The 26399-nt window shown below is 38.3% G+C and overlaps 1 protein-coding gene across 1 annotated transcript in view; it reads right to left on the reverse strand.

Annotated features, from left to right (window-relative positions):
* SFMBT1 (Scm like with four mbt domains 1) overlaps positions 1 to 26399 on the reverse strand; it is an 83047-nt gene that overhangs the window by 36034 nt on the left and 20614 nt on the right. The window contains exons 4-12 of the mRNA XM_036737436.1: positions 24515 to 24603; positions 22588 to 22837; positions 21839 to 21936; positions 21177 to 21278; positions 17794 to 17944; positions 13892 to 13974; positions 10107 to 10233; positions 8056 to 8169; positions 1916 to 1958 (exon numbers count right to left, since the gene is read on the reverse strand). Of these exons, the coding sequence (XP_036593331.1) occupies positions 1916 to 1958; positions 8056 to 8169; positions 10107 to 10233; positions 13892 to 13974; positions 17794 to 17944; positions 21177 to 21278; positions 21839 to 21936; positions 22588 to 22837; positions 24515 to 24603 (1057 nt within the window). The remainder of the gene's footprint in view (positions 1 to 1915; positions 1959 to 8055; positions 8170 to 10106; positions 10234 to 13891; positions 13975 to 17793; positions 17945 to 21176; positions 21279 to 21838; positions 21937 to 22587; positions 22838 to 24514; positions 24604 to 26399) is intronic.

The following is a 26399-nucleotide window of genomic DNA, read 5'->3' on the forward strand; positions in this document are numbered from 1 at the left end:
ACCAAATCTCAGACTGGATCCTCTCTTCTTCCTCTATACCATCTTGCCTGGTGATATCATCAGCTCCAAGAAGGTTTTAATTATCATTTCTATCTGCAGATGACTCTCAGATCTATATATTCAGCCCTAAACTCTCTCTTGAATTCCAGTCTCATGTCACCAACTACCTTTTGGACATACTGAGCTATACATCCATCAACATATCAAATTCAACAGGCCTAAAACAGAACTCACTAGCTTTCCCTCTCAAACACTCTTTTCTTTCCAACCTCCCTATTACTATTGAGGGTATTACAATCGTCATATTACCCAGGCTTACAACCTCCATATGATCCTCAATTCTTTCACTCCCACCCCACATATCCAATTTGTTGGCAAGTCTTGTCATTTCTATCTTCACAATAGCTCCTGAATATGAACACTTCCTTTTCCTCATACAACTGCCCCTCTTGATATAGGACTTCACCTTATACCTAGACTACTGCAACAGCCTGCTGGTTGATCTCTCTGCCTCAAAGCTCTCTCTGCTATAATCTGTCCTCAGTTTGACTGCCAAAACAATTTTCTAAAACCACAAATCTGACCATGTCACACCGCCCACTCATTAAATGCTAGTAACTCCTTATTACCTTAAGAATCAAATATGAACTCCCTCATTTGGTACTGAAAGTCCTTCACAACCAGAAGTTCTCCTACCTTGTTCATCTTTTTATGTTACTCTTCTCCATCCATTTTAGGATCCAGATATACTGGCCTACTTCTAGTTTCTTTAACATTGACGTTGCATTTTCCTTCTCCATGCTTTTTCACATGCTTTTTCCAATATGCCCTGAGAATTTTCTCCTTCCTCACCTCCACCTCCTGGTTTTCTTGGCTTCCTCCTTTAAGAAGCATTCTACTCCCATCCCTTGCTGGAGGTCTTTCCAGTACTCTCTGCTTCCCTATGTCTTGTCTCTGAGAGATTTGCATGTTCACTTCCCCATTAGAATGTGAGCTGAGAACATGGACTATTTTTTTTTTTAATTTCCTTTGTATCACCAGCACTTACATACAGTGAGTGCTCAATAAATGCTTCCTAACTGGCTGACTACATCTCTTCCAGAAAGGACAGAGTTGACCTGCTGGTAATCATTCCTTTATGCTCTGTTATTCCTACTAGACAGGCACAGAACTCTTTTGTCTCTGGTGGTGACTTAGGGGGTGGTCTTTTCTCTAATTATTACCCTTTCCTCTCTAGTCAATGATTTTTCTCTAGTCATTGCCCCTTCTTCTCTTGGAGATTTGATCATCAACACCTACTTAAAACAATTAGCTCACTTTTTAGCTCAGAGGCAATATAATGACCCATTAGGTACCTAGAGTCCCTTCTTCTGTTTTTTTTTATGGATTTTATATTGGCTAAAAACTTAGAAGTACGATTTCAATAGCTCTGAGCCCCCAGTCAGGAAAATATCTAATATTCAAGCAAAAGTTTAGTTCTCTAACCTGATTAAAGCTTATGTTTATCTCTAGGTCATGGTTGGCCTCTTTATTTTTGAGGCCTTGAATCTTTTTCATTCTGTCAAACATATCCCTGGAATGATACTTCCCATTCTTTACTAGCAAAACCTAGCATGCTACCAATTCCCACCTCCATTTTTCTACAAATATATCAAAATTATAATTCAATATTGGGGCTACATGAACTATTTAAGGGAAACTTATTACATTTTTGTTTTCCACTTCTCTTTTTAAGAAAGGATGTACTTTCAGGATAAGATGATAATCTGTCATATACTGAAATAAAGTTTTGTGTTTACAAATCATTTATATTTGAGAAAAGATGATAGAAGGTATATCTCCTCTGAAATGATTTCTTTTTCCATAAAGTGAAAGTCCAAATGGTAATTGCCAGGAATACTATGGTGTTACTTACTGTTTTTCTGGTTGAACCACTGCAACTTTCCTCTGCTTATTCACTACAGAAAAAAAAATGCATATAAATGTCATCTAATACCATAAGAAAAATAAAGAAAAAAGTGATAAATATGTTGTTTGTATCAAACATATTAAACACATAATGTGAGCCAAATTTCCTTTTATCCAACTTTGTAATATAGGAAACCAATTACTGAGTAAAACAAAGTAAGGTTTATATAACTAAATATTAAACACACGTTTTCCAAGTTTTTAGGCAAGGAAGAAGAGAAAAAACGTTGTACTGCAGCTCAATCATCTGCTACAAGTTTTTGGAGCAGGAGTTTACCAAAGTAAAAGTGGAACGGCATTCAAGGGCATTTTGTAGATTTTTTTTAAAAGGAAACAGGGATAAAACACTGCACTTTAACCTGGTACCTCTAAACTGAAAGAGATTCTTACTCATTTGTGAGACAACTCTAGGTCCCAGCAATCTGTATAACGGAGATTGTAGGCACTCCCTGTCCTTCCTAACCACTGAAATGGTAGCAGTACATGGACATAGTTTGAAAAGCAGCTTAAGAAGTTATTGAAAGATGACAGGTATTTTGCAAAATATACAGAGAAGGAACTTCGTACTAAGAAGAGTTAATCAAGCCTGCAACAGAAAGAAGCAGCAATTTCTAAAATAAATTATGCTGGTATCAATTTGCCTATCACAGTTGGTACAGTGAAAAGAGCACTAAAATAGGAGTCAGAGGACCTGGGTTTGAATTTTAGTTCCACCAAGTAATCTTTGTAGAATTAAGCAAATTACTTAATCTTTCTGAGCCTCAGCAGATTCTAAGACTTAGTTGAGCAATCTGCTCAGAAGAGGCACTGCATGAGAACTCCATGAGGAAAGAAAGGAGATCCAAGTCTTACAATAGTACAAGAAGCGTACGTTGCGTGGGCTACATGTTTCCTCACATACGCCTCACTACCACTATGTTCTAAATTTGTGCCAATTCTTCCTGCGGTCACTGTACTTGTGGAAGAGTGTGGCCCAGGCTTATGAGAGAATTGTTTTGGAGCTATTGTTCTTACTACGTCATTTTTAATAAATGCCTTTAAGTTAATTGTGTCCACTAGCCAATCAGCAATAGGAAGGATGTCTGTTGATGGGGGATCATGTGCCATAGTTGGGAGTGTCCACCTGCTGAGTATCTGACTCTGCAAATGCTCACTCATCAAATGAGTATCCCAACAGGGGGAGATACTGCACGGAAAGGGGACATTCAGATTGGCAGAAGAACCAAGAAACAGCGCAGCCACAAAAGCCAAGACAGGCAAGAACGAGTATCAGGGAGGAAGGAAACGAGAGAAACGACATCAAGGAAGGTAAGAACTGAGGAAAAGTCCTCAGAGAACTTCTCTCTCTCCTTCTGGATCCTCACACCACTTTGGGATTCACGGTAACAGTCCAGGAAAGAGGCGACGAAGATCTGACCTTGAGCGGTGGCTGTGTGAGTCGACAGAACAGGTCAAGAGAAGGGATGTTATGGAAACAGGAACACTAAGATTTGGTAACTGGTTAGATGTGTGGAATTACGTGTTCAGGATAACAATGAGTTTGTTAACCTGGAAGACTAGAAATAATAACGTTAGCCAGCATTTACATGGCGCCTTAAAAACATTACCTCATTTAATCTTCACAAAAACCCTCTAAAACAAATCATACTGTTTTCCTCATTTTACAGATGGGGAAAGTGAGGCCATTAAGTAGCTTGCCTAGCGCTACACAGCAATTAAGTGTCTGAGGCATGATTTGAACTCAGGTCTTTTTTTTTTAAACTCCAAATCCAGCATTCTATCCACTAAGCCAAGAAAAATGGTGGAACCTTTGACAGAAATAGGAAAGCCTGATAAAGGGTAGGACTTAAAGGGAAATATGAATTCTGCTTTGGACATGTTAAGTTTGAGGTGTCTTTAGGACAACCAGTTTGAAATGTCCAATGGGCAGTTGGTGATGAGCTCAGGAAAGAGATTAGGGTTTAATATATAAATCCGTAAATAATCTGCAAGGCAATCATGAGAGGTGTTAGACTCATCAAGAAAAAGTGTAGAAAAAGAAGGTCCAAAAGAACACTTTGGCACACACTGACAAGGGGCATGATATAATGTTGTGCCAGCAAAGCAGTAATCAGATAGGTAGGAAAATCAGGAGAAAATAATTTTCACAAAAACTCATAGAAGAAAGAGTATCTCAGAGGTGAAAGTGTGTCCGTGGTGTCAACTACAGCAGAGGTCAAGAATGGTGAAAAGTGAGAAAAGACCATCACACTTGGCAATTAAGTTTTAGTTGAGTTACACACTAAGATGATAGTTTTCAAAGGCTCAAGCAAGTAGAGTAAAAATATCAATACCTCCCAAACTAACTTAGAGTTTTAACATAACACCAACTGAAATATCAGCATGCTATATTACGTAAAGGACTCCACAAAGCCTTACTTGGATGCCTAACTGTGGGGCGGAAGTGACCTCATATCCTCAAAAACTATGCCAGTAAAATACAAACTAACACCGCATCTACACCGTGATAGAAAAACTTCCACTGTTCTCCCTGTTTGTTTGTTTTCCAAGAACCTACTGGCCGAGCACAGAGAAGGCTGGCTATCTGGTCATGAATTTTTTATCAGCCATGGCAACCCAGGAAATAGAGAAAAATAAAAAATGAACTTTATCCTGCGTGACCCCTGCTTGTTCTTCTGCAGCGATGGTAGCACAATGGCAGAAAAGGGGGCACAGAATGCTAAGAATTGCTCAGTTTAAAAATTTTTTTTTTAATCAACAAATTCTCAGTGCAAGGAAGGTCCTGTGGGAGGTATTTGGCAAGAGTACAAAGATGTACAAGACAGAGTCTTTAGTCTCAAGGAGTTTACATTCTTTATAGAGAGACAAGCAGGGTCTATTTAAAGGAAGGTGAGACCAAAGGGAGGGAGAAGAGGGTTCAGAAAGGCTTCTTGGGGAAGGATAGCCTCAATCTAGACTCCAAAGAATGGGCAAAATGTAGAGATGGAAGGGAAGAGGGAACAACAAGAGCAAAAGCATTAAGGACAGAGTGTATAAAGAATGTTTGGAGGAGATGATTCAACAGGTTTGGCTAGAGAAGAGACTTCATGGAAAGGAGTACTGCATAATAGCACTTGAAAGGTGGATTGGGTTCAGGTTACGAAAAATCTTGAATGCAATCCTGAGGAGTTTGCATTTTGCTCTATGGTCATGGGGAACTGGAAGTTTTACAGAACTGAGGTTAGGAATGAGGGAAAGAGACAAACCATTGGTTCCTGACATTGTGGAGATGAGGGAATGGGACAATTCATATCACCATGGAGACAAGAGACATTTATTTTTCTTCCTTGAGTGAATCATACAGCTTTCAGATCATCAATAAACTTTAATTAACTATTGATGGCCAAAATAAACAAGTGGTGTAAATTAATCTGTAGAGGAGCTGAATCTTATCAATCTTGATATTTTTTCTATAAATGAAACCAGAAGAAAAAAGGATATCTCACACATACTCCTTGGAAAGGCATAGGCACTCCTATGAGATTCAGTTTGTTTCCCTGCCGTTCTTATTTGTTGTCTAAACTTTGGGCATTTGTGTCTAGATATGTGAGGGCAGGCATTTTACTAATGACTTTTCTTGGATCTGGTCTATGAACTACTAGTTGTCCTATTTCTTTGTAGCTATTCTCTATGCTATTTGACTTGGGAGATGATGACGATGATGATGATAATAATTGCTAACATTTATGTACAGCACTTACTATGTGCCAGGCACTGTATTAACCACTTTACAATTGTTATTTGATCCTCACAACAACTCTAGGAGGTAGGTGCCATCATTTTTCAGATAAAGAAACTGAGGCACATATAGGTCACAGAGCGTTAGTAAGTGTCTAAGGCTGGATGTGAACTCAGGTCTTCCTGACTCCAGGTCCAGAACTCTTTCTACTGTATTATCTCGTTCTCTCATTTGCATACATAGTTTTCTTTCCCTCCCATGCTTTTTAGCAGTTGGTGGGTCTCCACACTGTTAGAAACATTCAGAGAACTAGGACAATATGCACAAAACATCACAAAACTTAATATTCCAGATATTTCACTGTAAACTATTCCCAAAATAAATTTTTTAAAAAATTATTATTTCATTTTTTGGTATCACCAGTGCCTAGCATTTACCAATGACTTAAATGCTGATTGGTTGACAATATGTACAAACATATTCATAAACGAATTATTACTGCTGCTCTGTGTTGTTTGTTTGTTTGTTTATTCCAGATCTGTAACTTCACTGGTGTAGGGAGGTTCTAGTGAGGAAATTCTCACTATGAATGTAAATTATTGACTTCTTTAAATTTATAGTCTTAAAGAGTTGCCTAGTGCACTGAGAGATTAAGTGAGAGATTAAGAGATTCAGGGTCATCCAGCCAAGAACATTTCAGAAGTGAGACTTGAATCCAAGTCTTCCTGACTTCAAGGCCACCTTTCTTTTCTATTCCTTTATGTCACCGGAGGAAAATCACTTAACCTGTTAGCTCTGGGATTCAGTTTACTAAAATATAAAATGAGAGGACAGTACTACATATGGTTTTCAAGGTCTCTTCCAACTCCAAATCTAACAGCCTGTGAAATTACAGTTCATTAATGTGATGAAATAGTATAGGATCATGAAAACTAAGTGGAAAACAGATATTGCAACATGATATGGAACAAAGTTAATAGAACCAGAAAAATACACACACACACACACACACACACACACACACACACACACACACACAATAGCAATTATAAAAAAGAAAAAAGGACAGAAAATAGGGGCAAAAGTAGCAAAATTTTGAGAGGACCTTAAAAGGAGCACAGAACAAAAGCATTTTGCTTGTTGTGTTATTTTGTTTGGTTTTGTAGAGTGAAAGGTTAATGTTATCCAATTTGCCCCATACTATATATTTGTTTTTATTGTTAGTTGTTAAGTATATAATAAAAATTATTATCCTTTTAAAAAGGAAAAAATGTTAGAGTACACAAGATAATTTTCACAGGAACTTGGCTACAATATTATGATATAAATGAAATGGAATTCAAATTAATAGAACTTGTTATATAATCTTAATTTCAAAAGCAATTCTACAAAACCAAGTATAATCTATATTCTCTTTGCATTAGCACTGGATATATTTTGGCACTTTTCTTTGAAGAACTTAAAAGTACAATATCTATCAATGTAAGTTTAATGGGAAGGAAGGATTTGGCTATCAACAGCTGTTCGGGTACATGAAAGGCTTCATACATCCAGAGGTAGGGTAAATTCCTCCTTCCCCCAAAAGTGTCATAGTGATAGCTAGGAGAAGGAACCATAATCCTGGGAACAATATCTTTTAGGCAATTAAAATGAGGTGTCTATAGCTACCAAGGGGCATAAGATAAGATGAGTTATTTTATCACAGGCAAGTAGCAGATGAGATGTATTTGTAATATTTCGTATCTTGCCTTCCAGTTTCATCCCACAAATTCATTAAAATTAAACTTCATTTCCAGGCCTTAAAGACTAGTTGAGCACATTATGACTAAAATAAAAGCTTTGATAGTGGACAAATTTTTAGTAGAAATTCTGCTACTTAAAAAAATTTCATTAGTGAATAAACTTGGAGGCTTTAGAGCTAAAAGCGTCCTTAGAAACATCTTACCAGCTCCATCATCTTACAGATGAGAAAATTTAGACAAAAAAGTTAAGAATCTTACCCTAGTAATAAGTAGCTGAACCCCAGGAGAGATATCTATTGTACTATGCTGACTGACACAAAAGCTTCGTTTTCTTCCCTGTAAATTTCACTACTATATAATAATGATACATTCCTAATGTTCCAGCTGGAACAATAATGTACTTCATGAGTCACATTAAGCTAATTTAGGTTTTATTTTTACCTTCCTAATTCCAATCTTTTGTGACATAATAACTAAACACATGATGGGGGCAAACATGAGATTAGAATTCTAGAGTTTATGCATCATGTCAGAAATTCTAACATGTGATGATATGCTAATAGGACTCAACATAATTGGAAGCATTTTCATACCATGCAGCCCCATGGTCCTCAAACCCAGTCATACCTACTGCTCGACGAGGAGATCGGAGTTGGTATCCATTGGTTTCACACCAACTCACAGGGAAGATATTCATGGATTCCACACTTACAATGCATTCAGGTACTGGCTTTTTAGAGCCTAATAAAAATTTTTAAAAGTTAGCCTGTTAGTGTACTTCTAAATTCTATTTATAGTACTATTCTGCATCAATGATGACATCAATAGAATATAAGTTCTTTGAGGGAAGACTGTGTCATTTAATATATTTGCATCTGGATCAAATATTTTGTTTACTTAGGTTACTTCAAAACAAAATTCTCCATTTTCCACATCCATAAAATAAAGCATGCACAACGTACCTGAGCACTCTAGTAGCGCAGTCCAATGTGGACTAAAGGTGACCATTGGTCACAGATGAGAAAACGTACTGAAAATCTATTTAACAATATTTAGATTTGGGGTGGCTAGGTGGTGCAGTGAGTAGAGCACCAGCCCTGGAGTCAGGAGGACCTGAGTTCAAATCTGGCCTCAGACACTTGACACATTTACTAGCTGGGTGACCTTGGGGGCAAGTCACTTAACCCCAATTACCCTGCCTTCCTCCCTCCAAAAAAAACAAACAAAAAACCCCAATAATTAGATTAGTAGCTAACATTCACATAATGCTTTATGGTGCAAAAAACATTTTACATATGTCATCTCATTTTATCAACACAGAACCCTGGGAGGGAGGTGCTGTTATCCCCATTTTACAGACGAGGAAACTGAAGCTGGAGGTAAGAGACTAGCTTGGGGTCCCATCACTAGAAAGTATCTGAGACAGGAGATGAGCTCAACTCTTTCTTACTCCAGGCCTGGTATTCTCTCCACTGCACCAAGTATTCAAAAGATGAGCACCAGAAAGAAGAATCTACCTCTTGAAAATAAGAGGACAACAAAAAAGCAAAGACAATCAGCCCACTCTTGGATACTATTAGTTGTCCCTATACAGGGGGACCCCTAGCAAAAGCCAAAGAAACTCCTCTATTTAAAAACTCTAACTCAATTCATAGTTAATTGTATTGAAGTAGAACATAATGTAAATCATTTAAACAGTATTAAATATTTAAAAAGAAATTCTAGGCAGTTCTAACATTTACCTAGAATACTACTATGAAACTGGAGAGTAGCAACACATTTCCAAAGCTTAACTAATTCTATGGTATTCTGGACCTCTCTCCCACCTTACTTCTGCCTCCTGGCTTCCCTGGCCTACTTCAAGCATCGGGTAAAGTCCCACCTTCTGCAAAGCCTTTCCCATCCTTCTTCACTTAACATCCCCTCTCTGAGATGATTTCCAATTTATCCTGTCTATATCCTATTTGTCCACAGTTGTTTGCATGCTGTCTTCCCCAGCAGAATGTGAGCTCCTTGAGGACAGAGGCCAGCTTTTTCCTTTTCTTGTATCCACAGAGCTTAGGACAGTGCCTGGCACATGGCAGGCACTGGATAAATGCTTGCTGACTTATTGACTTGGCAGAAAGATAGGAAACATGAAAGTGACAAAAATAACTGTAATCCCTATTCCTAGCACAGTTTTCCACCTATGAAGCTTTCTTGGCAGCAGACACTTCTAATACTATAAGGTATTAAGTGTATAAATGTACAATATCTTCTTTCCATCACTTTTTATTTCAAAAGCAAAAAAAAAACCTTACTAGTTAGGACAAATTAAAATCTGATATCTAGAATAAACATAGTTCCCAATAGTCATTCTTATGTAATCTTGTCACCCCCAGAGAGCTATTATCTGATATTCAGAATTTCCCTTTCAAATGATAGGGAACTTTGTATTGAAACATCTAGTTCCCAAACATTTGGAAAACAAAAACTGGCAATTAAAAGTTCTGCTTTAAAGTCTCAGTTTCACAATTAGCGATTATGTGAGTCTGAACAAGTTTCTTCATCCTCTTCTTAATGATTTGATTTGTCTGGTACACAAAGATGAACTGAACTAGCTACATCTTTTTTTAAAATCAAGAAAAAAGAGACCTTGCTCACAGCAAAATTCAAGAGCTCTCCAGGATGGTACGTACCCTCCAACTGGAGCCACAGGTATGAACCTTTAACTGCAGTAATAGTAGCAACACATACTTCTTCAGGGTCAGTAGGATTCACTGCCTCAAGCTTCATGTTCTCCTTAAAGCCATGGTCTGAAATTGGCTAAAAGAGAATACAAATCAAAATTCCATTGCAGTGAGATAAAATGCACTTACCCCATTTTCTAAGTATTATCTCCTAATCACCAGATTGCTAAGAATACACATTTTAATTAAAAATAATGCAATGTCATATCCCCCATTAGACTGTGAGCTCTTCCAGGACAGGGACTATGTTTTGCCTTTCTTTGTATCCTCAGTGCTTAGCATACTGCCAGAACATGTAGGCATTTAATAAGTGCTTACTGTTGATTTCTTTTTAAAAGGCAAGCTAAAAATGCCTGTCTTTTTTGTTGTTGTTGTTGCTGTTCCTTTGGCACATCTAACCATAAGTTTTATCTCCTCTATTTCTATCAATATTTTAAAGTCATCCAGAAACCCAATTCCATAGTTTTAGTGTATATACACACATGAAAAGATGTACATTTTACATGGCAGTTTTCTCCTATTTAGCTTTATCACTTTTCCAGGTTGAACTTAAACTTCTCCCAAAAATCAATGACACCCCAATTTGTGATGTTAAAAAATAAAGTTGGTTAGATAAAAATAAACCATTTAAACTCAACAGCAAGTGCATTTTTCTCTAATCCAGTGTAACTGCTGAAATGTGTAACACACTCAGAGTCCAAGTAGACACAATTCACTCTGGAGTAACTTTAACAGTAAATGAGATGAAAATTGATATAAGAACAATGACTCTACAAACAGAAAAATGCTTACCAAAGGTGGGGGGCGGAGCCAAGATGGAGGCTGGAAAGCAGGGACTAGCGTGAGCTCCCCGCCAAGTTCCTCCAAAAACCTATAAAAAATGGCTCTGAACCAATTCTAGAACTGCAGAACCCACAAAACAGCAGAGGGAAGCAGGGATCCAGGCCAGGACAGCCTGGATGGTCTCTGGGTGGGGTCTATCCCACACGGAGCTGGGAGTGGAGCAGAGCAGAGCCCAGTGTGAGCTGCTCGGACCAACCAGACCAGGAGCCGGGCAGAGCGGGCCCTGGCACCCTGAATCAGTGAGCTGTGACAGTTGCCAGACTTCTCAACCCACAAACACCAAAGACAACAGAGAAGGTTAGTGGGAAAAGCTGCTGGGGACAGGGGGATACAGTTTGTGTTCAGCCACCACCCCGGGGGCAATGGAGGTGGGGCAGCTACAGAACTACAGGTGCAGTTGCTTCCAGCCCCAGGCCCACCTGATGGGAGGAATTAAGTGGCAGATCACAGCAGGAGTGCACAGCCTGCTAAAGATCTGAGTCCAGTCCGGGATAGCGGTTCTTGGGGAAAGAGGAGTGCTGGTGTGGCAGAGCTGGCTGTAATAGCTCTGAAATCAACAGCGCATCCCGCCCAAGCTTGGAACATAGTACTCTTTACTCTACAAGCAGTCATACCCTGCTGAAAAACTCAAGGGTCAAGTTAGTTGGGTGGGAACATGGCCAGGCAGTGAAAACGCACCCAACTTCAGTCTCAGACTTTGGAATCTTTCTTTGGTGACAAAGAAGACCAAAACGTACAGCCAGAAGAAGTCAACAAAGTCAAAGAGCCTACAACAAAAACCTCCAAGAAAAACATGAACTGGTCTCAGGCCATGGAAGAGCTCAAAAAGGATTTGGAAAAGCAAGTTAGAGAAGTAGAGGAAAAACTGGGAAGAGAAATGAGAAAGATGCAAGAAAACCATGAAAAACAAGTCAATGACTTGCTAAAGGAGACCCAAAAATATACTGAAAAATATACTGAAGAAAACAACACCTTAAAAAATAGACTAACTCAAATGGCAAAAGAGCTCCAAAAAGCCAATGAGGAGAAGAATGCCTTGAAAGGTAGAATTAGCCAAATGGAAAAGGAGGTCCAAAACACCACTGAAGAAAATACTACCTTAAAAATGAGATTGGAACAAGTGGAAGCTAGTGACTTGATGAGAAATCAAGATATTATAAAACAGAACAAAAGGAATGAAAAAGTAGAAGACAATGTGAAATATCTCACTGGAAAAACCACTGACCTGGAAAATAGATCCAGGAGAGATAATTTAAAAATTATTGGACTACCTGAAAACCAAGATCAAAAAAAGAGCCTAGATATCATCTTTCAAGAAATTATCAAGGAGAACTGCCCTGATACTCTAGAGCCACAGGGCAAAATAGAAATTGAAAGAATCTACTGATCACCTCTTCAAATAGATCCCCAAAAGAAATCTCCTAGGAATATTGTCACCAAATTCCAGAGCTCCCAGATCAAGGAGAAAATACTGCAAGCAGCCAGAAAGAAACAATTTGAGTATTGTGCAAATACAGTCGGAATAATACAAGATCTAGCAGCTTCTACATTAAGAGATCAAAGGGCTTGGAATACGATATTCCGGAGGTCAATGGAGTTGGATTAAAACCAAGAATCACCTACCCAGCAAAACTGAGTATCATGCTCCAAGGCAAAATATGGATTTTCAATAAAATAGAGGGCTTTCAAGCTTTCTCAGTGAAAAGACCAGAGCTGAATAGAAAATCTGACTTTCAAACACAAGAATCAAGAGAAACATGAAAAGGTAATCAAGAAAAAGAACAAGAAAAAGAAATCGCAAGAGACTTACTAAAGTTGAACTGTTTTGTTTATATTCCTACATGGAAAGATGATGTGTTTGATTCATGAGACCTCAGTATTAGGGTAGCTGAAGGGAATATGCATACACACACACACACACACACACACACACGTGTGTGTGTGTGTGTGTGTATATATATGTAAATGTGTGTGTATGTATGTATATATGTATGTGTGTGTATATATATATATATATATAGAGAGAGAGAGAGAGAGAGAGAGAGCGAGCACAGGGTCAGTTGAAAATGAAGGGATGATATCTAAAAGAAATAAAATCAAATTAAGAGATGAGAGAGGAATATATTAAGAGAGGGAGAAAGGGAGAGATAGAATGGGGTAAATTATCTCACATGAAAGTGGCAGGAAAAAGCAGTTCTGTAGGAAGAAAAGAGAAGGCAAGTGAGGGGGAATGAGTGAACCTTGCTCTCATCAGATCTGACCTGAGGAGGGAATACCACACACTCAATTGGGTATCTTACCCCACAGGAAAGAAGGAGGAAGAAGATAAAAAAGGGGGGATGATAGAAGGGAAGGCAGATGGGGGAGGAGGTAATCAAAAACACTTTCGAAAAGGGACAGGGTCAAGGGAGAAAACTGGATAAAGGGGATAGGTTAGGAAGGAGCAAAATATAGTTAGTCTTTCACAACATGAGTACTGTGGAAGGGTTATACATAATGATACACATGTGGCCTATGTTGAATTGCTTGACTTCTTAGGGAGGGTGGGTGGGAAGGGAAGAGGGGAGAGAATTTGGAACTAAAAGTTTGAAAAACAGATGTTCAAAACCAAAAAAAAAAAAAAGTTTTTGCATGCAACTAGGAAATAAGATACACAGGCAATGGGGCATAGAAATTTATCTTGGCCTGCAAGAAAGGAAGGGAAAAGGAGATGGGAGGGGATGGGGTGACAGAAGGGAGGGCTGACTGGAACAGGGCAACCAGAATATATGCCATCTTGGAGTGGGGAGGAGGGTAGAAATGAGGAGAAAATTTGTAATTCAAACTCTTGTGAAAATCAATGCTAAAAACTAAATATATTAAATAAATTAAATTTTTAAAAAAATGCTTACCAAAGGAAAGCAACTTTGTGGAGCAGCTTCAGCACCACACTGTTTGAGGTAATCTGCCCAGTCAAAATCCTGATTTGGGTAGCCTTAAAAACAACAACAACAAATATAAATAAAAATATTTACATATATACATATGTATTTATATGTGTACACACACACTTAGAAATATCTAAGTACTTTAGCATACCTCAAACTACAGTGAGTCTTATTTAACCAAATCCAGCTTTCATTCTCCAAAAGCCTTACATACAGACATACCCCCTGTACTTCTAGTTCAATTTACTGATTAAAAAGTATTCTAAGGTATGAAAAACTACAGAGATACCTACTTCACAGTTTCAAACTTTAATTCACATTTGTAGGTGTATTTAACAAAGTATACATATACCTCTGTATGCTAGTCTACATGTTTCTATAGGATTCTGAATTGGAAATATAACTCATCGTGTATATTTGCAGATTTTTGTTTTATTTTATTTTAGAGGAAAAAAACTAACTTAAATTAAAAATGTTATTAAGAGATCTGGATTTGAATCCTGGCTCTGAGATCTACTAGCTATATAAGTTCAGACAAGTCACATAAACTTTCAAAGCCTTGGTTTTCTTGTCTCTAAAATGGAGATAGTAACCTTTATATTATAGACATCACGGGACAGCTCTGAAGAAGGTGCTTTTAAGTTTTAAGGCTCCAGCAGCACTTTTGAGGGAGGCAAAGACCTGGAAACAAAGTAGCCGCCCCTAGGTCGGGAGAGGGCTAAATATTTTGTGATACAAGAATGTCAGGGAAAATTATTACTTTGCTGTGAGCAGCCACAGACATGAAGAGTTCAGAGAAGCATGGGAAGGAAGTCTGAAAACAGGAGAACCAGGAAAACAACATAAACAATGTAAATGGAGAAATACAATAAAACAAAAGGGAAAATTGTATAATTATAATGACTAAGAAGCTTGGTCCTGGAGAAGAAGGGAAGAAACGCATCTCTCCCCTCCCCCTCAGTGCCTAAGTTCATGGGCACAGAATATTGTACATGCCATCAGACAGCTGATGTGCTGCTTGGTTTTGTTGAACTGCTTTTTTGGGTTTTTCTCAGCTAGACTGTTAGGTTGGAGGGAAAGATATATTCAGAAATGAACATTATATGTATGTGTATAAAATGTTGACTTCTGAAAATATATTTATTTCTATATTTCATTTATTTATGTAGTTATGTTATATTTAGTCCTGAATACACACAGAGCACACGCTCCATTATCACAGTATTATTAAAATGAAAATCTCTATATAAAATGAACTTTGATAGGTTATATCATGAAATTATAATTTTAAATTTGTCATAGTGGAATAGCCGGTCCAAAAATATGTTCTAGTGATTACACTTCGCTTTAAAGGTGAAATGAAAATAAGTACTTCATAAGTCCCAAGAGCTGCTTTTATTCTCTACAGAACCAAAACATCTTCCTTGATGATGGTGTGTGGGATGGATTTTACGAATCCAAAAAAATTAAAAACAGAGGCATCTCAAGGTGAAAGTAGAAAGGAAAATTTATTACGATCCTGCAGGAAAGGGCAACCCAGACATCGAAAGGACTGGGGGTCCTCTCAGTGTCAGAGCGCGCTGGACACAGAAAATTGGGGTGTTTATATAGGTCCCTAACTGCAATTCCCCCTTCCAACCTCCTTCCTCTCAGCTTGCAGACGTAAGCTTTGAGGGTACAATCTGGACGCGATAAATCTATCCCAGGGACAATGGCAAGGAACAAACAGTATGGTTATTTTTGACAAGCAGGTGATGAACATGAACTTCCCACCATTCTTATTTCATTCTACTATCAACCTCAAGGTAGTAAATCTGTCTTAATAACAATGACAATGACGATTGAACAAACAGTTCAGTTATCGGTAACAGGCAGGAATTAGTTGTTGGTTACCTCATCTTCACATCTGTGGCTACGAGGGATATCCCCAGCACCCTTACATCTTGTCTCCCATCATTCATACCTGACTGGTCTTGCACGTCTACATTGCACCTGGCTTTCCGGCTTTTCATTCATTTTTCTGCTGAGCTGAGGGTCACTTATCCTGGGGTCAATGCACAGGGGGTGAGCATTCTGTGTCCTATCCTTACTTTCAGAGGATTTTATGGTTGCTGACTTATTCACCTCAACCCTTCTTTCTTTCAGGCCTCTCGCCATTAGGTAAATACACAGGATGCGAGCATCCTGTGTCCTGTTCTCAACTTCGGGGGCCTTACGGTCACTAGCTAAGCTTGTGGAGGGGAAAACATCTAAGTAGAGAAATGGCTTTACATAAAGGAAAATATCTAAGCAGAGAAATGGGACTCACTATCCTACTTATTTCTATTTATCTAATTTGTTCCCTTTTATGAGAGGTCTTCACTCGTCCCACACAATGGTGCCTCTTGGCTTGACTGGTTGCCCATCTACTTGGTACTAAGATCATAAGCACCAAATAGAAGAGCTACTCCTTTCCCACTCACTGTGACGTATAATCCTTCATCCCTGAGATAAGAGGCATCTTCACATTCTATGAGGACAATGGTCAATATCTTGCCTCTAATTGTGGGAATGACCCAAAGCTCTGCTTCAGGCCCTCTTTTCTCCTCTCTCTAAAATCTCCCTTTTGAATATCTCATCCATTCCCATAGGTTCAATCACCATTTCTACAAGATGAATTCCAAGTCTATATAGTCAGCCCTCCTAAATGGCAGCACCACACCACCAAATGCCCATTCGACATTTCCATGGCATCTCAAACTCAGCATGGCCTAAACAGAACACATTAACTTTTCCCACAAACCTTCCTTACTTATCTCTACTGAGTACAGCTGCCATCCTTCCAGTCTCCTAAATTTGCAATCTAGAAATCTCCCTTAACTCTGTAGTCTCATACTCTCCCATTACATATCCAAATCTAATGTTTGTTGCCAAATCTGGTAGGTTCTACTTCCAAAACATCTCTTGCATCTTTCCCTTTCTCTTTATTCACCTTGCCAACACTCACAGGCTCTCATCACTTTGTGCATGGACTACTGCAACAGACTCATCACTGGTGTCTCTGCCTTCAGTCTTTCCCTTCTCCAATCTATCATCCACACAGCTTCCAAATTATCATTAAAATACTGGTCTAATCGTGTGATTCCCTGGCTTGAGATGCTCCAGAGGTAACCCAGTGTCATTATGGACAAACAGAAATTTCTGTTTGCATTTAAAGACCCTCACAATTTGTCTCCAGCCTACCTTTCTAGAGTTATTTCAAATTACTCTCCGTCACAATCTCTTCAAGTCCTGCCAAACTAGGATGCTTGCTGTTCCTCATACATGTCATTTTGCTCCCATCTTTGTTTCCTGCCACATGTCGCACCTCGTGCCTGAAATGTAAAACTCCCTTCTAACGTGAAGCCTTTCCTTTTTTCCTCAAACTGCTATCACCTTCCCTCGAAAATTTAACTTATGTGTATTTGCTTGATATATATTTGTTACCTACTTATATGTGTATGCTCTGTTTTCCCCAGTAGAATGTAAGCTTTTGCCCTTGTCTCTCCAGCCTGGCACATAGGAGCTTAACAAATAGTTGCTGAATGACAGATGATGTTCAATGAATTAAGAACAGCAGAAAATGAACCTTCCAATTCAACTTTATGGCCTTTTTAATAAATTGGGTGCCAATGATCATCCAATGCGCTACTTTTCTTCAACTACTCAATATTTCCTTACTGCTTATTTGGAGCTACACCAACTAATTTTTTAAACACATATCAAAGGGAGCAGAAAATAAGGAATGGCAAGAGGGAAATAAGGATCCTGAAAAATACTCCATGACAATAAATCTTGTTTAAAGAATAAGATCAAAGCCCACTAAGTTCAACTAGAAAGATACATACCAGGAGGAGGGCTGAGATGTAAACCATTCTTCAAACTCCAATGTACTGGGAAAATGCCAGCACTATTAACATGACACACAAAGGATCGTCTTGTGGGATTCTCTGGTCGCAAATCATCGATTTCCACCAAAAAATATTTCTCATTGAACACCTGTAAGTTTAATCAACAGATATTAAGTTCAAACGTTAAATGGTTTCTACATATGACTTCCAAGGACAAGTATCTTAAACAATTATGGCTAATTCCACGTTTACCAACCATAAAGACACAGGAACATGGTCTCAATATACTATGTATAACTGTAATCCTCAGGGATTGAAAGGACACTTTCACTTAAGGAAATTAATTGGGTTTTATCTGACCAAACCCTTTTCTAAGATAGGACGCTTAAAAAAATCTTAGAAGCCTCAAAATAGTTCCTGCAACTCTGTGGTACCTCAGGGATATAAATAATCCAATTCAGCAAACATTCATATAGTACATCAACATGAACAGAATAAAAGAGTCTCAAAGCTGGAAGGAATCTCAGAGATTACCTAGTCCAATGATACACCTGAACTCTTGAGGGGGGAAGGCAAGGCAATTGGGGTTAAGTGACTTGCCCAAGGTCACACAGCTAATACGTGTGTCAAGTGTCTTTCAAACAGTGCTCACACAGCATGGTCTCCAATGCCCTCACCATACTCCAATTTGTCAATGTTCTGATTAAAATGTGACACTCAGAAAAATAAACATTATATTTTATATTCCAGATGCAGTCTATCTAGAATAGAATACAAAATGATTATCACCTACCTCATTCTTAATCTACAATGCTATTCCATGACCCTATCCCTTTGATTTATTTTGCTATTTTGGAATGTCATTATTCTTTTCTAAAGCTAGATTCCAATCATAGATGCCATCCCACCAGGTCTCAGTAAAATAGCCAAATTTCTTTAAGATCTCTAATTTCTTCGTTTTTACCCAGATGGTGTGTATTTGTATATAGATCATCTATGGTTACATGATTGATACTGTCTCTATTCTTGAATATAATCTCTGTAAACTGTTGGTCTTCTCTACTGATATTCTTCCTGTGACATACTTGCTTCTCTGTGGTATCTAGCTTGGCAGATGTAAGTGGACAGCTTTCTTTCTCTCTTTCCATTTTCTGCATAAAGCCCTTTCATTAAGATTCACAGACTCTCAACAAATACCTATTCTACCCACCCATCCTTGTTAAGTGTACAATGTCCCTATCCATGAGCCTATCATGCCTACATTTTAGTCTCAAAAATCCAAATCTCATTCTAAGATATCATATTCTCCTATTATATACCGCTCTCTTCCAAAGTAACTACCTCCAATTAGAAGCTGTAAGGAAATACTCCCTGGGCCCCCAAGTTGTTTAGGTTCTTTCCCAAGACTTCGTCATGTTTAGCAATGGTTTCCGAGTTCCTTTCTATACTGTCATTCAACCTCGTGTGTATAACTAATAGTTACCTGGTTTCACTAATTTAGTCTGATTAGTTTCATCAGGCGTTCTACCACATTCTGGATGTGTCCCTGCAACATATGGCTACCTCCTCAGCAGAGAATCACCAACCAAAAAACCACAACTCATTTCTTCTTCTGACTAGTAATGGATACTCTCTACATCATCATTCTTTAGCACAAAAGAATTTCTAGTACCTACGTCTAAAGCTTTACACCTAACTACAGTTGCAAATGTTCAGTGGTCTTGACCTTGGGCAAGTCACTTAACCCCAATTGCCCGGCCTCCCAGCCGCCAAAAAAAAAAAAATGTTCAGTGGTCCTTCTTTCCTAAATTCACAGTATCACCACTTAAACCCTCAAAAATACTTTTAACAAAGGTTAGGATTCCTCTTTCTCTTTTGAGATTTTTTTTCCATTTTCTCTGTAAAGTATTTCTTCCATTAAAAAAAAAAAAGAAAAAACCCATGATTCTTCCTGATAATCTGGAGAAGAGAAAGGTGTTCCTCCAGTCTCTTGACGTGAAACTGGCACAGCACAGTTTAAAAAACAAAACAAAACAAAACAGAAAAACAGAAAGAGCACATGTTTGGGAGTGAGAACCTAGAGTCAGAAATCCTAGATCTACAAACTCAGTACCTGTGTGAACTTGGGCTTTACCTCCTTGATACTGTTTTTTCATTTATAAAATTAGGAGATTAAACTATACAACCTTTAAAATCCCTTCTCGCTCTGAATCTATAATCTTTTAATAGGACGAACCTGAACTTTGTGCAAATCCACATGCAACCTGGCACATGCAGAAACACAACAGCGACAAGAACAGGAGCAGAGATTGGACCTGTGATTTCAGTGGTATAAGGAACTCCTGAATGAGGAAACTCTGCCCATAGCAGTTGGCATCTTCTATGAAACTCAGTCTTAGAAAATTACCTAGAAGCATTGGGAGGGCAAGTGACTTACCCAAGGGCACACAGCCAATACACATCAGAGGCAGGTCTTGAACTCAGGTCTCCCTGAGCCAGACGGTGGACCTCCATCCATTACCTTTCAGAAACAACAACAGCCACGACAACAGCCACAATGGTAATAAAATGAGATAATGTGGCAAAAGGCTGTGCCAACATTACTGTCCTCACTTTTTGGATAGACAGAAATGGCAAGGTTATGTAATCTGTCTATGTTTACACATCTAGGAAGTGCAAACGCAGGATGTGAGCGTAGGTCTTCTGCTCCAAATCCACTGTTCTTTCCACTAAACACAGCATACCCTGAGAAAGCTCCCACAAAACTCTTCCTCCTTCCATACTCTCCATGCCAAGTGGGAGCAAAAATCTCACTTTCTGCTTAGTCTCCTTTTATAGAATCTGTACGTTTTCTCCTATACAACACACTCTTGCTTGGCTGCTTTTAATCCATAAGTAGCAATTCCTGCAAAATCTTTAATGCAAACAGATGCTGCCCTCAGTTGTAGTGTGACAAGATCTTCAAAGTTTAATTCCTGGCCATTTTTTGCCTCTGTGCTACAACTTCAGATACTTCTGCCTCTCTCTGACCATCTCAAGGCTTCTGGACCGATACATCTGCCTACTGTGTAAAATGGGGGTGGGAGTACAAGAGGGTGTTGTCTGTGACTAGGTGTCATTATACTATAAAATTTGTTTGAGCTTGCTGATTTCCAGGAATTCTGTACTCCACCTGCATTAAACATTATACTTAACACATCAGGCCTGATACAATTAAATAAAATTAAAGTCATCTTTTTTTTCCTACACCATGGAGTCCTAAAACCTCTGAAAAGAAAAGTGCATTTCCTACAATAAAAAACTTTGAATGATCTGCTACCAGTCTCTTGAGCTACCACCTCTGACAAAAAGAGAGGTAAAAACATAAAGCTCTTTTTTACCTTCACAACTGTAGCAGGAGAAATAGCAAAAGGGGCCAAGGGGTCTAGCGCTTCCAATTTCATGCTTACAGAGAATGTGTGATGACCAATTACCGGTTTATCCTGAAATGAAAACACCATGTTGAAATAAGGACTACAGATGCTAAAATCTCCTCACTTGTTTTTTAAGTGTCTGATGGCTTCAATATTAACTTTTGGATCATCCCAGGTCAAATAATTTATGCTAGTTAATTCAATCTTCTAACAGAAATCAGGTTATCTAATCCACTACCCTTCTTTCCCAAGGAACAATTCAAAAGATTAACCCTGAAAAATCAGTATTTTGAAGACATTCATGCAATATATTATATTACATTAATAAGGAAAATTTGAAGGAGGGAAAGAAGAGATGGGGAATAATGAAGCTAACATTTAATATATACCTTAACCTATATCTACTTAGCTAAGGATATAGTTATAAAAAAAGCTAAAAGATGAAATTAAACTACTAAAGATGTATTGAAGTCACATAGATGAATGAAAATTAAAACCACTATGAGAAGAAATAATATTATTTTTCAAAACTTCTTTTACACAGATACACACCTCCCACCACCTGCTGCTCCCACTGCTATTTAGTATTTTGTCGATAGGACAGTATCTTTAAAGTTTTTCTTTTTTACCTTAAATAAGTCAGAGGGTATCACTGATTCTTCTTCTTCCTCTTTAATTCTGGTTAAGATGTCCCGCCATTCTGCCTCACTTTTCAAATGCCTGATGGCTTGAGCAAAAAATAAAGTGGAAGCACAATGAATGACATGGGAAAAAAAACATTCAAATGCCACAAATGAGGAATTAACTTCTACTAATAAGTGAGAATATAAAGCAATCCCTAAAAACTGAAACCTATTCCCAAGATGCACTTAAGGAACTTGTCACTAATTTTCAATATCTCGACTAATAATCCTACTACTGGCTGAAGAGTTACGGCTAAGTACAGAATTTAAAATAAGCAGCTGAATGTACTTGGACAATGAGTACATCACTCCAGTAGCAAAAGAAGCCTTAATATAGTGTAACTTTAAACATAATAGTAACTGAAACTCTCATTTAAAAATATGAGTTTTGACAAGACTTGCCACTCCATGAATCGTACTTATTTGAATCCCACACTTATATATTTTACTTCAGTTTGGTGGTCTAAAATTGGTACTACAAATTACAAATGGCAAGGGACTTAGAAATAATAAAACTGGAAGAAAAATTTAAGATATAAAATCATAAACTTTACATTTTTACAGCCATATAAACTTTGATGACATCTTTACATATACTGAAGCGAGCTTCCACAACATATGGGAACATGATAAATGACTAGTCTCTTCAACATAATCTACTGAAAGAAAATGTCTTCTTAAAAGTTGTTCTTCACCTGTTGGAGGCTGAAGATCATATCCCTGCTGAGATGCCCAACCAATTTGATGAAGGAATGGATCCAGATAAAATAACCACTGTTCAAACATCTGATCAGAATTCTCCAGACCTTCATAGTGCAACTTCAATCTTCCCCCAATATTATCTGCTACATTAACAATCCAAGTGCTTAAAGAATCCTGGAAATTTTGACATTCCAGTCTTGAGCCTGGTGCAATGAGATCCAAAGGATTCTTCCCTTTATGAAGCTGCATGCAAAAAAGGGGACACAAAATTAATAAACACACAAATCTGGGTTAAAAATGTTAAATATCTAGTATAAACTAAGTCTTTGACTTTAAAACAAGTTTTAAAATTGCTTGTATTCATTCAGTAACAAGAGACTCAGAACAAGACATCTAGTATTTTATGTAGAGCCTCTAAGGAGAACCTGTGAAAAGACACAGACAACAATCTCAGAAAATAAGACACAGCTGGTTTGCAATCTACGCTATCCACAGAAATAGAGGAAATGAAAGGTTTAAGTAAATCTTAAATATTACTGATCAAAATCCTAAATGTTCTTTTACATGTTTGTTGCTATGTACAAGGTGATTTTATGCTGGTATAGACAACTAATCAAACTAAAAACCAAATTAAAAAAATTCCAAGAGAACTCTCTGCATGTTATATTATTTGGTTTCATTCAGGAAGGTAGTTAAACCACTCAAAAAGCAAGTCTGCCTGTCTCCTTAGTTATTTGTTATGAATCCATTAAGGGCAGGAGATTCTTTTCAAAATTTATGATTTAATCTCTCCTTAAAAACCTATAGTATATTTATTTTCTGAGTAGGTATTACTATTTCCACTTAAGACTACCTACGGAGGCAGCTAGGTGGCACAGTGAGTAGAGTACCGGTCCTGGGGTCAGAAGGACCTGAGTTCAAATTCGGCCTTGACACACTTACTAGCTCTGGGACCTTGGACAAGTCACTTAACCCCAATTGCTCTGCCACCCCTTCAAAAAAAAAAGACTACCTACCACACTTTGCATGGATAGTAAGTAAGATAGGAGGAATAAGAAGTCACAAAGGAAAAATCAATGCTTTAAAGCAAAATGCTCTGAAAATGGCAATAAAGTAAGCCATACAACCCAGAAGGATGGCCTGGACTAAATAACGAATATCCTCTTTCTTATAAAAAGAACTATTGTCACAGACAATAAAAAAAGGGGGAGGGGGAGGGATTACACATGAAAAATAACCCATCAATGCCTATCTCCATGTGTGCCTGGACAATAAGAGTAGGGATTGGACCTGTAATTTCGCTGGTATAAGAAAGTCCTAAAAAAGGAAAACTCCCCCTCCCAATGTACTTTCTCTGAAACTGTTAGTCTTAGAATTGCCTAGGACATGAGAGGTAGGCACTTACCCAGTGTTAACATCTACCTGCTATGTTTCCGAGGCCCCGACATCAAAATCACTTCTGCTACATTTTTTAATATGAGATTGGATAAATCACTTTCCTTGATGGGTCTCAGTTTCCTTCTTTGTAAAACGAAGGAGATAAACTACACAACTGTTTTGGTAAGTCTAAAAGCACCCAGAGAGGCAACTTGGCACAGCTGACAGCAACTTGCTGAAAGTTAGAAAGAGCTGGGTTCAAGTCTTGCTTCCGTTTCATACTATCAGTGATCCTTGGCAAATCACTTAACTTCAGTACCTCCAAGCAACTCTCTAAGACTATGAATCGCAGGGCAGGTGCCTGCCAACCTGCAATGGTAGTGGGAGCATCTTCATCCAAACACCTTTATGCCAATGAAATCACAGGTACAGTCACTCTATCCACCCCCCAAAAAATTAAATAAGTATCTTTATACAAAAATTTTAACAGAAAATATCACTATAGTTTCAAATAAGTTTTTCCACACTGCTTCCAACACTCACGCCCTCTAGCAGGTTAGAAGGAGCACTACATGCTCCCTTCAAAGTCTCCCGTAGGAACTCATTGCAGTCAGAAATCTTGTCCTTGATACCTAAATCGGAAAATAAATGGATAATAATTATCCCTTTTGTCAAAAATAAACCACCTCTAAACTTCTTTAAATTCTTAAATAACATTTCAAAGACTATTATTTCATTTAAAGATCTACTAAGAGATGTGCAAGGGTGGAGAACCTGTGGCCTCAAAGCCACATGTGGCTCTCTAGATCCTCAAGTGTGTCCCTTTGACTGAACTCAAGTTCACAGTTTTGGATTCAGTCAAAGAGCCACACTTGAGGACCTAGAGGGAGGGCCACATGTTGCCTCAAGGCCGCAGGTTCCCCATCCCTGGATTAGGGCATCTATTTTTCCTTGCTGACCTCAGCAAAGACTGAATTCAATTCCTCATTTGTATACATGGAAATAATATAAGTTTAATGAAGACTGCATACATCATGAAGTGCAAAGTTGGTCAATTCCCACCTTATAGCCAAACTACCTAAGGAATCAATCAATCAACATATATTAAGTGCCTACTGCATGTCAGGTACTATGGTTGTACAAAAAGAGGCAAAAGACAGTCCCTGTCCTCAAGGAGCTCACAATGTATTCGGGGAGACAACAAACAAACATATATAAAACAAGCTATATACGGGAAAAGCAGAAAGCCACTAGAATTAAGAGGAGTTGGAAAAGGCTTCCTGAAAAAGATGGGATTTTAGTTGAGAAGCCAGGAAAGGCAAAAGGTAGAACTGAGGCAGAACAGAGTTCCAGGCTAGGAGGATGACTAGAGAAAATACCCAGAACCAACATACGGAGTGTCTTGTCTGTGGAACAGCAAGGATGGCAGTGTTACTGGATCAAAAACAATGTGGTAGGGAGTAAGGTGTAAGAAAACAAGAAAGATGCCAGGTTATGAAGGGGTTCTGAATGCCAAATAGAGCGATGTGAATTTAATCCTGGAGGCAAAAGGGAATCAATGGAGGTTACTGAGTACAAGAATGACATGATAGAACCTGTGCTTTAGGAAAATCATTTTGGTGGCTGAATGGACAGCGGATTGGAGAGTGGGAAGAGCGATGAAGAGCGGTGGGAATGTCAGAGGAGAGAAGGAGGCATATTTAAGAGATGTTGCAGAGACTGTGACAACAGATCGGACATGGGGGATGGGTGAATGGGAAGGGAGATTGTGAGGTATCAAGGATAACTCGGTAGTGAGCCTGAGGGGAACTAGGAGAATAGTGTTACTCTCTGCAGTAATAAGGGGAATGGGGGGGGGCAGAGGAGAGGGGAGTATTGAAGAAAGGGCAAAGAGTTCTGATTGGACATGTTGAATTTAACATGTCTCAAAAGCAGTTAGAGATATGAGACTGGAGGTCAGCAGAGAGGGATAGGATACATAGATTTAAGAATCATCAAAAAGAAATGATGAGCAGGATGCTTCCAGAATAACCTGGACTTACATGAACTGATGCAAAGTGAAGTAAGTAGATCCAGGAAACCACTGTACACAGTAACAGTAACATTATACAATGCTCAACTATGAGTGACTTACATTGTCAGGCATACAAAAATGCAAGACAATTCTGAAGGACCTATGATGAAAAAAGCTATCTATCTCCAGAGGAAGAACTGATAGAATCTGAATGTAGATCAAAACACACTTTTTTTTTAAACTTTATTTTTCTTGGGGGTTTTTTTGGTCTTTATTTTCTTTTACAATATGACTAATACGGAAATATGTTTTACATGCTTGCCTTTTCAATTGAAGGCTGAGGGACCGAAGAGTAGAAGAGAATTTGGAGCTCAAAATTGTTTTTAAAAAAGTTACAAATTGGTCTTACCTATT

This window comes from Trichosurus vulpecula, chromosome 9, assembly GCF_011100635.1.
Source record: "Trichosurus vulpecula isolate mTriVul1 chromosome 9, mTriVul1.pri, whole genome shotgun sequence".
Taxonomy (NCBI): Eukaryota; Metazoa; Chordata; class Mammalia; order Diprotodontia; family Phalangeridae; genus Trichosurus; species Trichosurus vulpecula.